At 48.8% G+C, this 15,663-nt stretch overlaps 1 protein-coding gene across 1 annotated transcript; it reads right to left on the reverse strand.

Annotated features, from left to right (window-relative positions):
* Positions 1-389: 389 nt before the first annotated feature.
* On the reverse strand, positions 390-15,663 carry ASMT (acetylserotonin O-methyltransferase). Its single transcript, XM_036078991.2, has 8 exons — positions 15,595-15,663; positions 10,275-10,449; positions 8,703-8,832; positions 6,321-6,389; positions 5,647-5,765; positions 4,174-4,314; positions 1,746-1,868; positions 390-1,265 (listed from the first exon to the last, which is right to left on the reverse strand). The coding sequence occupies exons 1-8, from the start codon at positions 15,661-15,663 to the stop codon at positions 1,054-1,056; spliced, it is 1,038 nt and encodes a 345-aa protein (XP_035934884.2). The 3' UTR covers positions 390-1,053.

The raw sequence follows: 15,663 nt of genomic DNA on the forward strand, positions 1-15,663 counted from the left end.
ATAGGCATAGAGTAGAGTAGAATAGAACAGAATAGAGTAGAACAGAATGGAGTAGAATACAACAGGGTAGAGTAGAATACAACAGAGTAGAATAGAATAGAACAGAATAGAGTAGAATAGAAGTAGAGTAGAGTAGAATAGAACAGAGTAGAGTAGAATAGAACAGAGTAGAGTAGAGTAGAACAGAGTAGAGTAGAGTAGAACAGAATAGAGTAGAATAGAATAGAATAGAGTAGAATAGAATAGAACAGAATAGAACAGAATAGAGTAGAATAGAATACAATAGAATAGAAACAATAGAGTAGAGTAGAATAGAATAGAGTAGAACAGAACAGAGTAGAATAGAATAGAACAGAATAGAATGGAGTAGAACAAAATAGAGTAGAATAGAACAGAGTAGAGTAGAATAGAACAGAGTAGAGTAGAGTAGAACAGAATAGAATAGAATAGAATACAATAGAATAGAAAGAATAGAGTAGAATAGAATAGAATAGAATAGGAGTAGAGTAGAACAGTAGAACAGAGTAGAGTAGAGTAGAACAGAGTAGAGTAGAATAGAACAGAGTAGATTAGGTGGCTCATTCAGTTAAGCATCTGCCTTCGACTCAGGTCATGATCTCAGGGTCCTGGGATGGAGCCCCCACATCTGGCTCCCTGCTCAGCAGAGAGCCTGCTTCTCCTTCTCTGCCATTCCCCCTGCTTGTGCTCGCTCTTGCTCAGTCTCTCTGTCAAATAAATAAATAAAAACCTTTTTAAAAAGAACATAATAGAGTAGAACAAAATAGAACAGAATGAAACAGAACGGAATGGAATGGAACAGAATGGAATGGAATGGAATAGAATAGAATAGAATAGAATAGAATAGAATAGAATAGAATGACATAGACTAGAATAAAACAGAACAAGACAAAATCCACAGAGTGATGGGCAGTTGACAACAGTCAGCAGAGACCCTCCACTCCCTTGTCAGCCCCCCAGAAATGAGGAAGCTAACAGAGACCCCCCATTTGTGAGGGGGCTCAGTTGGGCCAGTCGCTGCAGACCCTCGGGGAGCTACCTCCTGGCTAGGATGGCATCGTAAATGCCCCCGGTTCTCCTACACTGGAAGTCCTGAAAGCCGGCAGGAGCCAGGAGTGCGAGGTACTGGGCGGGGGTCCTCTCCCGGCCCTCCGTCTGCACCAGCATGTTCAGCGAGTACAGCTGCGTGGTCAGAGGGCCCCGCCCATCTGCATCCAGGAGGCTTTCAATCACCAGGACACCGCCACCTGGGACAGGGAGAGGCGGCTGTGAGCAAGGGACGAGCCAGCCTGAGGACCCCGTTCCACCTTCCAGGCTGGCTGCCCCAGCCCCCAGCCCATCCATCTCTCCCACTGTCCTGGGTGCCTTCCATCCTCATCTGTAGAATGGGCGCACACAGGACACCCCCTGGGCACCAGCCAAGTTTGCACAGTGAGAAGAGCAAGTGCACAAAATGCCCCCTACCCTAATCATACATGGGGGTTCGACCCAGCGAGGTGTGCACCATGGGAGCCTTCCATGTTCTGCAACTTTACCTGGGATTAGTTACAGAATGGGTACTAATGTTGCTTTGTTTTAATGACTTATCCAGAAGGGAAGCCAGTTGGGAGCATGACCCCGCTTACCTGTCACGTGCATTCAGTACCTAGCCTCCAAATGAAGATTCTAGCACAATCCCACCCTGAATGTACCACAAGCGCGTGGGGACACACGGCCCCATGACCTACCTGGTTTGCAGGCATGATGGATCCTTGCCAGCAGGTGTGAGCACCGCGCATCGGTCCAGTCATGCAGGATCCTTGCCAGGATGTACAGATCCGCCTCCGGAAGCGGGTCTTTAAAGAAATCTCCTATAACACAGGCAGGTGCCCTGGGGTCAGCCTGCTACTCAATCCCGCGTTGACTACACCTGCACCCAGGATGGAAAAGTCACCTAGCTGTGTGGACCTGTCCCCAGATCTTCCTAGCTGTGACAGGAAGACCTAGCCCTGAACAAAAGGAAGTCTCAGTGAAGACAAGAAAATTCGGAATGGTGTTTGGCGTCCCTTTCTGTCCTTCAGATCTGGAAAATGATTTTCTTTTTATCTTATTTCCTAAGGTTGCAAGTAAACGACTCTCTAAGCCATGGATTTCAGGAGACCCCAAGCAATGGTCAGCAGTTCCTGTCTGATGAGTTGAAGTCAATCAACAGTCAATACATGTTTTCCTGATTGGAAAAAAAAAAATGCCCAAGAAGGACCCTCCATGCATACATGGTGTCAAACACTCAACTCTTGTAACATTTTTCCTGCAAGAAGTACCAATTTTGGAAAAAATCTTGGATAGCCCTGTGCTGTGCTGGGTCAACCAGCAGCCGAATGTTGTCCAAACTCTACAAATTCACAGGAATTCGAGAAGAGTATGCATTGGATGCTGCACTGGTCAGTCCATCACTCTGCCCTGTTCTGAGGCTCCCAGGAAATCCAGGGCCCACAGACATTTGCCCCCATGAGATAGGGCAGAGCAAAGGGGGAGTTCTCCAAACCGATTTTCTTCCATCAGTGACAAAAGACAGGGACTGGCAAACTCTGGCCTGAGGGCCACATTCGGTGGGCCATCTGTTTGTGTGCAGCAGGTGAAGGAGACAATCCAGACCCCAAGATGAAGAACACACGGGAAGCTTCCACCACCTTTCCCTTCGTGAGCAACGGCAGAGACACCAAAAGCCCAGCTCAGCTGTGTAATAACAAAGTAATCCACTCTCTCGCCTGAACCCCCAACCTCTGACGTCAGTGTATTTCTCCCATTTTCCAGATGAAGAACATAAGTGGGCGCCTGGGTGGCTCAGTTGGTTAAGCGACTGCCTTCAGCTCAGGTCATGATCCTGGAGTCCCGGGATCGAGTCCCGCATCGGGCTCCCTGCTCGGCGGGGAGTCTGCTTCTCCCTCTGACCCTTTCCCCCCTCTCATGCTCTCTCTCTCTCATTCTCTCTCTCAAATAAATAAATAAATAAATAAATAAATAAATAAAAAGAAAAGAACATAAGTAAGTCCGATCATCCTCTCCAAGACGTGTGATAAAGACTCCCGGAGGCCAGGTTAGGAGTAAGGCGAGTCAGACACTCTCCATGTGTGCAAAATTTAAGGGGCCCCAAACCTGGTCAGGTTTCTTATATTTTAAAATATAAGATTTTATATTTTTATAAAATATATATATGTAATATTATATATATTTATAATATTTTAATGTGATGTTTTTAAAATGAACATTAAGGCCCCAAAATATCCCTGATGGTCAAAGTTTGGGAATGTTACATAAAGACAGTATTCAACCCTACAGGTGCACGACCCCAGCCATGACGGTAGCATCTGAGCCTCAGAATGGCCGAGTCTCCCTGATCTTCTGAGTCAGCAAATGTCCCTGAGCTTCCCTTGAACCCAGTTCATGTACTGTCATCCACTGGTGCTTTGGATTTAGACACCTGCATGCACGTCCTGGGGGCTGAGCAAGGAAAGCAACACCAGCTGGGGCTTAGACCACAGGAATTCATCCCCTCCCAGCTCTGGAGACCAGAAGTCTCAGATCCAGGCGGGGCAGGACCACTGAGATCCAGGCGGGACAGGACCACTGAGATCCAGGCGGGGCAGGGCCATACTCCCTTCTGAGGCTCTAAGGGAGGGTCCTCCCTGCCTCTTCCAGTTTCTGGGGCTCCAGGTATTCCCTGGGTTTGTGGCCATGTCCCTCCCATCTCTGGCTCCATCTCCATGTGGCTTCTCCTGTGTGTGTGTGTCTCCTCCTCTGTCCTCTTACAAGGACACCTGTCATTGGATTTAGAGCCACCCTGATCCAGGATGAGCTCATCTCAGATCCTTCACTTCATCACATCTGCAAAGACCGTGTTTCCAAATAAGGCCCCATTCACAAATTCTGGGTGGACACAAATTTTGAGGAAACACTCTGCAATCCAGCCGAATACTCAAGAAAGAACTAAGTGTAAGAAAACTATCTAGCTGTACACCGTTTTCCAAGCATCACCAATAATAATTCTAAGTTGAGGGTGGTTGCCTGCAGGGCGGAGGAAGCCATGCCCGCGGTGCATCCTCGGCCAGACCTGAGCCCCCGGGGGATGCGTCTATGATTCTCCGTGCACACGCAGAGCCCATGGAAACAACCCACCTTCACAGAAGCTGATCCGTGCTTCCTCCAGGAATGAGAAGTGCTTCTTGGCCATCTGTACCACCTCAGGGATGTCAAACACGGTGACCCGACACCCAGGGTACAGAGAGGTGCACTCCTTGGCCAGAGCCCCAGAACAGCCTGGAAGTGGACATGGAACAGGACAGACGGACAGGAAGGTGTGAGCAGATGCACCTTGGCCCACCATCGACCCCTAGGGGGCATCCACATGGGGGATGTGGTTCTGCCCCCCATGGAGGTCTTCATGGCTCCATCATCACCTATGAGCACCTGAATCTACGAATCTTCCTGGCTGGACCAACCCGTTGACCACTATGGCCCCGTTCTGTGTGACTCATAGGCAGACACACACTTGGGCACCACAACTGTCCCATGCGGGGACTGCCCCATTACCCGAGGATTCTGTGGCACAGAGAGACCACGGAACGTGCCCAAAGTCACACAGCGAGCCAGGCACAGGGGCCGCTTTTGAATAAACCACATCAAGTTTCCCAGTCATGGCGTCCTGCTGCCCAAGATGGTGGGGGGACGTTGCCCTGATGTTGGCTACGGGTCTGAGCATCTCAGATCTGGGGACCAATGACTGGGGGCCCCTTAGCTGCACCTTGAAGCCTGTCTGCATCCCAGGCAGCTCGGCCCAAACCAGCGAGCCATTGTGTTGCTCAAAGGATGGAGACATGCCCACGTCGGGAGGGCCACATCGGGCTGGCATCACCCCCAGAACATGCACCCAGGCAAACATGGTGTCGGGAGCCCCTGAATCCCCATCTAGTGGGGTTCATGCTCCCCGTGCCTCCTCTATGGGACCAGCATGGGATGGTCAGGGCAAGAGCGTTTGCTTGAAAGGGACCAGGGGTTAGACTTGGCTGCCCCCACTTCCACCTCCACTGAACCCCACATTTCCACCCTTTAGGACAGAGATGACCAACACCCAGTACTCCTGCGTCTGCTCTAGGATATGCCATGCGCAGCCTTCAGCCACAGGAGATGCTTAAGACGTGGGCATCCTCCTCATCCGTGTTAGCATCAGGACCCTCAGAGCCCAGAAAAGCTGGCGGATCCCTGCAGCCCCACACGGCGCTTTGCCTGCCTCGGGAAGGCAGCGTGGCAAGGTTGACTTGATGGCTTTGCTAACTGCTTTCCAGGAGCTCCGTGACGGCTGCACCCCACCATCCTCTAAAGCCTCCCTTGTCACGCTGAGCAATGCCAATGTCTACAGCCACGTGGCCCGGGCCTCGGCAGCATCCGCGTCCCTGGGAGCAGAGATTCTTGGTCCCGCCCCAATGCACGGTGTCAGAACCGTAGAGGGTGCGCCATGCTCGGGGAGGAGCTGGAACCCCCACAGCCTGTGGGACGCCCACGGGGTGCCTTGTCCCCGATCCTAAATGGGATCCCCATTGTCTTCCCTCCCTAGCCCTAAGACACAGCTCCATGCGTGGGGCCGATGCTCACCACCAATATCGCAGATGAGCGGGAACGGGGACAGGTCAAAGGCGGCCAGCACATGCCTCCCGCTGATGCTCCAGATGTCCTGCAGACCTCGCATGACCTGCAGCCGCTCGCCCTCAGATCTGCATGTGAAACCACCCTCGTCAAGATCGTGTGGATACCCAAATCAGGGGAGAAGCTGTGGCCGGAGCAGGGGTCTTGGAAACAGGCAAAGCACAGGATGGAAGGGGAGGCACTGGGCAAAGCACAGGCACCAGCCCTGAGGACTCCACACCCCGTGCACGTCCTTCTCCCCTTTCCCAGCCCTCGGCCAGCAAGGAACCCTGCAACGAGCCATCGGGGCATCGCCACCTGGGGACTGTGGTACCAGACCCCACGCCAACAGCAGCCCCGAGTGCGTGCGTAGAGCTGACCTACTACCTGGGTAACTCTGGCCCAAGCAAAACCCATTCCTCATTTTTCTACATCACTGTTGCTTCACGTAGAGCGCCTTGTGGGGAAGGACAGATTCCCGCCTGCTCAGCACACTGACCAACACAAACAAATCTGTCGTCTTTTTTTTTTTTAATTTTAAATATCAACGTCCCTCTGTTTTGCTCCGTTTGGACCCATGTATTCCGCCCAGCGAGTGTGTGGAAAGGAAGCGTCACCCTGCACGCGTGGGCGCTCGGCGTTACCTGTAGATGGCGCTGAAGAGCTCGTCAGAGGGAACCCCAAACGCCTCCAGATACTGGTTCTTGCCGTCCCTGCAAACAGGCAGGACGCGGTCACCCAGGATCTGCCACGTTCAGGGAGCACCAGCTGGTGCACACGTGGGGTCACACATCCTCACCTCCCGTCACAGACAGAACAAGCAGGGGACAGGACTCAGTCACCACATGTTTGGACCCCCTTCTGGGATGGAACACACACATGTTCAGAGGGGCAGGCTGCACATCTAGCCTGGCTCTGCCACGTGGGCAAGGAAGGAGCGGGTTCTAAAGACAGTGTGAAGGAAGCTCGAAAATGACGTGCAGTCAGGGGACACTGATGTGCACAGGACTCATCGGTCGGCATCCGGGGGCAGGAGAAGCCTTGCTGTGCTATTATCAGTACCTATCAGTATCTGACATCTATCTATACCTATTTATCAATATCTATTATTTACATATGTCTATTAATATCTATCAATATCCATCTGTACCTATCAATATCTATTCATCTATTATCTATTAATATCTATCAATACCTATCTATCAATATCCATCTATTATCAATCTATCTACCTACCTACCTATCCATCTACCTATCTATCATCCATCCATCCATCCATCCCTATATCTATGTATCATCCATCCATATGGCTACCTGTCCATCTATCTAGCTAGCTATCTAATCAACCATCTATCCATCCATCCACCTGTCCATACAACCATCCATCCATCCTTGTATATCTATCATCATCAATCCATATATCTATCAATCATCCATCCATCCATCCATCTATCCACCTGTCTACCCATCAAACCATCTATGCATCCATCCACCCATCTAGCCATCCCTATATTATCATCTATCTATCTATCTATCTATCTATCTATCTATCTATCTATCTATCATCTATCTATCCATATCTATCTATATCTATTTATCCATCCATCATATCTATCTATCCATCCATCCATCCCTATATCTATCAATTATCCATTCATCCATCCATCCATCCACCTGTCCACCCATCAAACCATCCATGCATCCATCTACCCATCTATCATCCCTATATTATCATTCATCCATCCCTCTATCTATCCATCCATCCATCCACCTGTCCACCCATCAAACCATCCATGCATCCATCTACCCATCTATCATCCCTATATTATCATTCATCCATCCATCCATCATATCTATCTATCCATCCATCCATCCCTATATCTATCAATCATCCCTTCATCCATCCATCCACCAATCCATCCATCCAACCATTCATCCACCCATCTAACCATCCCTATACTATCATCCATCCATCCTTATATCTATCTATCTATCCATCCATCCATCCCTATATCTATCAATCATCCAACCATCCATCCATCCACCCATCTAGCCATCCCTATATTATCATCCATCCATCCCTATATCTATCTACGTATCTATCTATCCATCCATCATATCTATCCATCCATCCATCCCTATATCTATCAATCATCTATCCATCCATCCATCCCTATATCTATCTATCATCTATCCATCCATCCATCCACCCACCTGTCCATCCATTCTTCCATCATCCATCCACCCATCTAGCCAGCTCTATATTATCATCCATCCCTATATCTATCTATGTATCTATCTATTCATCCATCATATATATCCATCCATCCATCCCTATATCTATCAATCATCTATCCATCCATCCGTCCATCCATCCAACCATCCATCCATCACCCATCCACCCATCTAGCCATCCCTATATGATCATCCATCCATCCCTATATCTATCTACCTGCCCATCTATGTATCCATACATCTATGTCACTGGTTTCCAATTGCAGGTGATTCTGCCTCCAAGAGGCACTTGTCAATGTCTGGGGACATTTTTTTATTATCACGACTGGGGAGACTGTACTGGCAGCTGGGAGGAGACCAGAGGCGCTGCACCACACCCTGCAGAGCCCCGGACGCCCCCCTCAGAGAGTCATCCAGCCCCAGACGCCCCCCCTCAGAGAGTCATCCAGCCCCAGACGCCCACAGCGCAGAGTGCAAGAGCAGATGGGGAGCACACAACCATCATAATTCGGGCAGTATCTCGTGTGCCATCTTCCCCGCTTTGCCTCCTCAGCCCAGGCCCTTTCCCTGGAGACCACTGAAGCACAAGGACTCTTAACTGAGCAGATGTGCATTTCGTGAATTCCTTCAGCCAGGACTACGGGGGTTTCTCACATCTGCTCTGGATTTCCACACCTAGCGGGGTCGTGTTTGATTCTACAAGGAACCCGGCACTTCAGCTGCACAGACCCCCTGAAACCAGCCCCCAGGGAGCCCCGGCGCACAGTCCATGCCGTCGAGGCCACTCCCACCTCACGGCCTGGGCCAGGTGGCCCCAGCACAGATATGTCGTCCTGGCCAGGTACCGCAGCATGTTGCCCTGGCACCTGGGACTGGCCCTGACCAGGTAGGTGCTGGCGAGCTCTGTGTTTTGATACAAAGCTGAAAACAAACAGAGAGAACACAAAAGGCTAAGTTAGATTCCAAGTCCTTGCCATGTGCTGCTGCCAGCATCGGCAGTATCAGGGCTGAAAGCGGATTCTCGCCTAGGGGCATCAAAAGGCCTGCAGCCACAGCTGGGGGCTCACGCACCTGCTCGATTCTGTTTTGGCAAATCCCGTTGGAAAGTGTGGTGCAGCAGGTGGGAAGGGCACGTGAGCCGATGGGGAACCCTATAATACAATCCCTGGGCTTTCAAATAACACCTGATTTGGATATACACTCTACTGGTGATACAACGATCTCCAAAACTGGAATCACGTTGATGGAGCAGGGGCTGCCTTTCTGCCACGCTCAGCCAAGCAGTAGGCAGCCAACCCCGGGTGAATGTCATCATTGTAACAAAGCCCTGGGGAGGATGTGCAGACCCAGGCCCACAACAGCCCTGGTGCTCTCTGAGCAGATGCCCTGCTGTGAGCTACCCCATCCCGCAGCATCTGCAAATGGCCAATCCCCTGCCTGAGCCTACCTCCCTGTCTCCTCTCCTGGGGACCCTGCTTCCCACGGAGCCCCCGCTGCTTTGCATGGGGTGGTCCCCAGCTGGGTGTTGGCACCAACCAAATGCCCCAGGGTCAAAGGACAACTGATAATCGTGCCAGAAGCCACCTCCGGTAGCATCCCCCTGCACCCAATGTCCCCTGACCGAGGGGTCCTCCCGGGGGTGCAAGCTCAGTGTCAGCCACCCCAGTACGTGTGATGTGCAAAGACTGTTCTCAGGGAGTGGCTGGTGGTGGTTGCAGATAGCTTGCACCCTCGTACCTGCTTGATTTCCACACCCGGGTACCTGAGAGCTGTCAACCCCCACAGGATGCTCAAGTTAACCCATCCCTGGTATTTGCACCCCAGAACCCCAACTGGTGCATGACTCGATGCCACAAGCACAAAGGCCACTGACCACGGCTGCCACAGCCAGGCCAGCACTCCTGTTCTCATGAGCTCCAGCTCAAGCAATGCTCTCTACATTTGCAATTTCATGAATCTACAATTCTAAAAGTGGTCAGAATGAGTGACATAGAGTTGACACTTTGAATTTTGCAAAGTAAGGACATAAAAAAAAAAAAAAACCTACCACCACCATATTCCATAAGAGAAAAGCCATTTCAACACCAAAATAAGAATGTAATATAGGGAATGGCAACCCTTTAGCTGGATAAATTTAGTTTGATTGAGAAGTACGCCCATGTGATGTTTTTCCCCATTTTTCCCTGCTCATTGGATACTTCATGAGGGTACCAATGTGCACACCAGCATGTGGAGACCTCTCTGGAATGAGGACAGCTAAGTACAGCCTGGGCACTAAACCTGGCCCACCGCTTGTCTTTGTAAATAAAGTTTTATTGACACCCAGCCATGCCCATTCACTTACATAATGCCTACATGCTTACCTTTTCCCCTCCTTGTTTGCACCTGAAGCAGCTTCAGGGACACACAGGTGTCCAGCAGGAGCTCTGTCCCACAGGAGCTGGTGCCCAGCCGTGCAGCCACGGCCGCCGCGCCCAGGGGCTCTGGGGCCTCAGCCAGAAGGTCAAACACGCCCAGCTCACAGGCGGCAAACAGGACCTCGGAAACAAGGGGCCAGCTTTGAGTGTCCTAGGAACCGTACTCACCATGGGGAGCCAGGGGTGCATTTTCGGGGGACACTGCACTGCTATGGAAAACGCTATGGCAGTTCCTTAAAAAATCGAACATAGAATGGCCATAGAAACCAGAAATTCCACTTCTGCATATGGACCCAAAAGAACTGAAAGTGGAGACTGGAAGAGATACTAGTACACCCATGTTCACGGATGCATTATCTACAGTACCCAAAACATTTAAGAACCAAGCATGCACCAACGGACAAATGGATGAGCAAAGTATGGTCCATGCACACAGTGGAATATGACACAGCCTTGAAAAGGAAGGATGTTCTGCACCTGCTATGACGTGGATGGACCTTGAGGACATGGTGCTGAGTGACATAAGCCAGACACAGAAGGACAAATCCTGTGTGATTCCACATATACGGGGTCCGTAGAGGAGTCCCATCCACAGAGAAAGAGAGTAGATGGTAGGGCCAGTGATGGGGAATTAGTGTTTGATGGGGACAGAGCTTCAAGTTGGGAAGATGGAAAGTTCTGGAGACGGATGGAGGGGGGTGGTTGCCCAACAGTGAATGTGCTCAATGCCCCTGAGCCGTGCACATAAAAATGGTGGAGATAGTAAAATTTATGTTATGTCTATTTAAAATAAAATTTTCAAAAAAATAATTTTTTAATTTTTAAAAAATTAAAGAAAAAAATGAAATTTTCAAATTAAATGAACTCATTAAAATTTTTAATTTAATTTTTAAAATGTAAAACAAAATGTTTAAATAAAATTTAAATCAATATTCAAATATTTTAAACAGCATAGAATAAATAAAACAAATAACAAATAAAACAAAATAAAATAAAATGAAAAGAAACAAAACGGAACGAAACGAAATGAAATACGCTTCCCCCGTTCACTCAGGAAGCACCTGTTTCTACCGCTCCAAGTGCTGTGGGGTTGACCAGCTGTCCAGGGTGATGCCATCTACTGGACAGGTTGGTCCCCAGGGACGGTGAGGGCCAGGGCTGGGGGGCAGCTGCCGAGTACATGCAGGGTTCCACAGGGCCATTTACTGGCTTGCTGGCACAGAAAGGGGGAGGCTGAGCAGATGTGGGTGTACGCAGCATGCCCCCCAGCCCGTCTGTCTTTAGAAGCTCTTCATTGAACCCCCTCCCTCCCATCTTGCCCAGAACAGCATCACTCTGAAAAAGAAACAGCCTGGGAACCATTCTAACAAAGAAACACCCTCTGAAGGAAACCTCTGGTCCTCAAAGAGAACACCAGCAAAGGGACGGGGACAAGCACAGCCACCTGCAAACCCACGTGAGTTTTCAAGACCCTAGTCTTTGCCTCTTCACTGTTGGCAGCCATTACCTGGGGGCACAAAGCCAGGGACTGGGTTGTTTTAATTTTGCAAACAAGGAAATACATATACTGTGTTTTGTTGTTGCTGTTCAGAGGTCAGTGTTCCCTACACTGTCAGTGTCTTAAAATGTGTTACCTATTTTCTTCCATTTATCTGTTTAAAGAACTTAGCAGGTCGTGCCTGAAAATAATGCATGAAGTATAAAACATGGATAAGTCAATTCATTTTTTTCCCCTCCTGCACACAGTGTTTGGATGGGTGGTGCCAAGGCTGGGGCGACCTCAGTGATATTGGCCAGGACGGACGCACACACTCACATCCCGTGTGCACAGATGGTCCTGGAGCCCAGGTGCATCCCACAGCACTCAGTCCACACGGTGATCAGCACTGGGCCCATACGTGCATGAACGTGAATAAAAGTAAGACCCGTCTCCATCCTACGTGAGGAAGTAAGTAGGCTGGTGTTTGCTTTTTCACTGAGCACACGGAAAGCCCTACACCACACACGCACGCGGCCATGGTCGGGGGGTGGGGTGATACTGCATTCGCAGTTATTCTGCGATTAGGGTCCTCTTAACTCTTATTCCATGAAAGCAGGGTTCCTAGACCCCAGCACAGCTGACATCTGGGGCTGAATGGCTCTTTGGGGTGGGGCATCCTGGGCACTGTAGGGTGTACAACTGTGTCCCTGGTCTGCACCCACCCCACGCCAGGAGCACCCCCATCCTGGCCATGACAACCAAAAATATCCCCAGACCTTGCCGAGTACCCCCTGGGGGCCAAAGTCCCCGTTTGAGAACCCCTGGAGTAAAGTTCTATCAAGGTTAACTATACGCTCCATCTATAAAATTCTATTAAGCTCATATTAAGTCTTGTTAATGTTGTTTCCTTTTGCGTTCTGTGAGGGGAACACAAACTCTTATTCTATTAAGATTGTATCAGCTCTTGTTAGGGTTCCATTCCTTGTTATTCTATGAAGGTTGTATTATCTCGTACTATTAATGTCGTATGAACTTTTCTTCTATTAACGGTGCACAAACTGCTTAACTCGGGCTGTTTCAAGCCTTATTCTATCAAGACGGTATTAACTCTTGCTCGGTTAAAGGTGTATTATTTCTTACACTGCTAAGGTTGCATTAACTCCTGTTATGACTATATGACATCTTGTACTAAGGTTGTGTGAACTCCTACTGTATTTAGATTTTATTAAGTCATTGTATCAAGGTCATATTAAGTTTTATTCTATCAAGGTCATATTAGGTTTTATTGTATCAAAGTCATATTGAGTATTATGCTATCAAGGTTGTATTAAGTATAATTCTATCAAGATTGTATTACGTTTTATTCTATCAAGATCCTATTAAGATTTTTCTATCAAGGTCATACTAGGTTTTATTGTATCAAGGTCGTATTAAGTATTATTCTGTCAAGGTCATATTAAGTTTTATTCTGTGAAGGTTGTGTTCCATCTTCTTCTATTAAACTCGTGACAACTAGGTAACATATCATCACGTGTACTGAATGGGATTTTCCTCCCAAGATTTATAACCCGCCCAACACCAGTGTGAGCGAGGAGCAAACAGCCCCAGCTGGCCAGGAAACATCTTGCAAGCACAAGTCAGTCACATCTTCAAGCAACAGAAACACAGCAAATTATGATGATTATTTTGTAGAAGGATGCTCCTTTTCCGTATCTCAAAGGCTCTACAATAGGAATTCTTAACCCTTGGGGGTCTACAGACCGAATCTGGGGGGATCCGTGAGCTCGGTTGGGGAAGACATTCTGCTTCAATATTCAGTGACCTCCACCCAAAGTCAGCACCCTCTTCGATTGTGAATCAAGCGCAAAGCACCGTAGTATTACGATACCTGCGAGTCAGTGACCGAGGGAAGCCAAGACATCTTCGTGTCTCACGATATCTGCCACAGGGCACTTGAAATACAACCAGGACGCACACGGCACCATGGTCCAGTGGGTCTGGACTAGACTGGCTGCACACATCACCCCAATCTTGCAGCCCCAGACCCTCCGCCCCAGCGACTGCCGTCCTTGGGTATCTTTCTGCCTCGCGGATGCTCAGCCACTACCTGGTGAAGCTGTGTGTTCTCAAAATTAGAGTTTCACTGCAAAAAGCCGGGGAGAACCCCACCATCCCATGAGAGAAGTCCACCGTCCCCCTGCACAGCAGCTGTGAATGCTTTCCTGCCCTCTGCATCCACACAACTGTCCACATGGACATGTTCAGCACCTGGACCCCAGAGATTTCCAGCACAGCATGTGTGCGTCCCACCAAAGACCACCCCCCACTGCTAATATCCTCATCCCACAGCCCTGACACCGATGGAGCTTTAAAATATAAAATCTAATGCAAACTGGTGCAGCCACTCTAGAAAACAGTATGGAGGTTCCTCAAGACGTTAAAAATAGAGCTACCCTACGACTCAGCAATTGCACTACTGGGCATTTACCCCAAAAATACAAATGTAGTGATCTGAAGGGGCACCTGCACCCCAATGTTCATAGCAGCAATGTCCACAATAGCCAAGCTACGGAAGGAGTGGAGATGCCCTTCAACAGACAAATGGATAAAGAAGATGTGGTCCATATATACAATGGAATACTACTCAGCCATCAGAAAGGATGAATACCCACCATTTGCAACGACGTGGATGGAACTAGAGGGTATTATGCTAAGTGAAGTAAGTCAGTCAGAAAAAGACAAATACTGTATGATTTCACTCCTGTGTGGAATTTAAGAAACAAAACAGATGAACATAAGGGAAGGGAAGGAAAAATAAAATAAGGTGAAGTCAGAGAGGGAGACAAACCATAAGCGACTGTTAACTCTAGGAAACAACTGAGGGTTGCTGGAGGGGAGGTGGGTGGGGAATGGGGTAACTGGGTGATGGGCATGAAGGAGGTCACGTGATGTGATGAGCACTGAGTGTGAAATTCAAGTGATGAATCATTAAATTCTACCCCTGAAACTAATAATACACTCTATGTTAACTAAGTTGAATTTAAATAAAAAATTTTGAAAAAAATTTAACAAAAGAAATAAATGAAGGAATATACAAAATATATATATATATAAAATCTAATTATAACTTGCCTCTACTGTTTTACGGAAGTAAAATTCGCATAGCAGGAGATTCGGCATTAACCACTGTAAACGAAATAACTCAGGGGCGTTTGGCACATTCACTGCGTTGTGCAACCACCAGCTCTGTCTGATTCCAGAACATTCTCATCCCCCCAAAAGGAGAGCCCGTCCCCATTGGCAGTCCCTCTCCAGTGCCCGGCGACCAACACTCTGCTTTCTGTTTCTATGGATTTGCATATTCTGGATGTTTCATATAAATGGAATCACACACCACATGGCCTCTGTGTCTCCCATTTCCACCCAGGATAATATGTACTCAGTCAGAAGAAGGGATGAGATACTGATGCGTGCTACGTTGTGGATGGACCCCCAGACTCACCTCTAGTTTAAATGCATCACCTTGCTTTTTAGTGTGTTAATGGACGAGCTCCTATATTGCCCTATCACAGAATGTTTTCAGTATTTCGATCCCTCTCTTTTGATAAATGTTGCCCCGCACCCCAGGGGCCAAGCCTCTGCCCGGACACCTGCCCATAGTTCCAGGACATCCCACCCCTAAAGGACACTCTGTACCCATTAAGCTGTCACTCCCCATTGCCCTCGCCCAGCTCCCACCAACGGCATCCAAGAGTGCTCGGTGGAATGTTCTCCCCACGCTCCTACCTGGGAGACCATGAACCCATTTGAGTATTCAGTCAGCAGACGGTACGCCTGTTCCTCGGGGGAAGTCAT

The sequence above is a fragment of the Halichoerus grypus genome, chromosome X, assembly GCF_964656455.1.
Source record: "Halichoerus grypus chromosome X, mHalGry1.hap1.1, whole genome shotgun sequence".
Classification (NCBI taxonomy): domain Eukaryota; kingdom Metazoa; phylum Chordata; class Mammalia; order Carnivora; family Phocidae; genus Halichoerus; species Halichoerus grypus.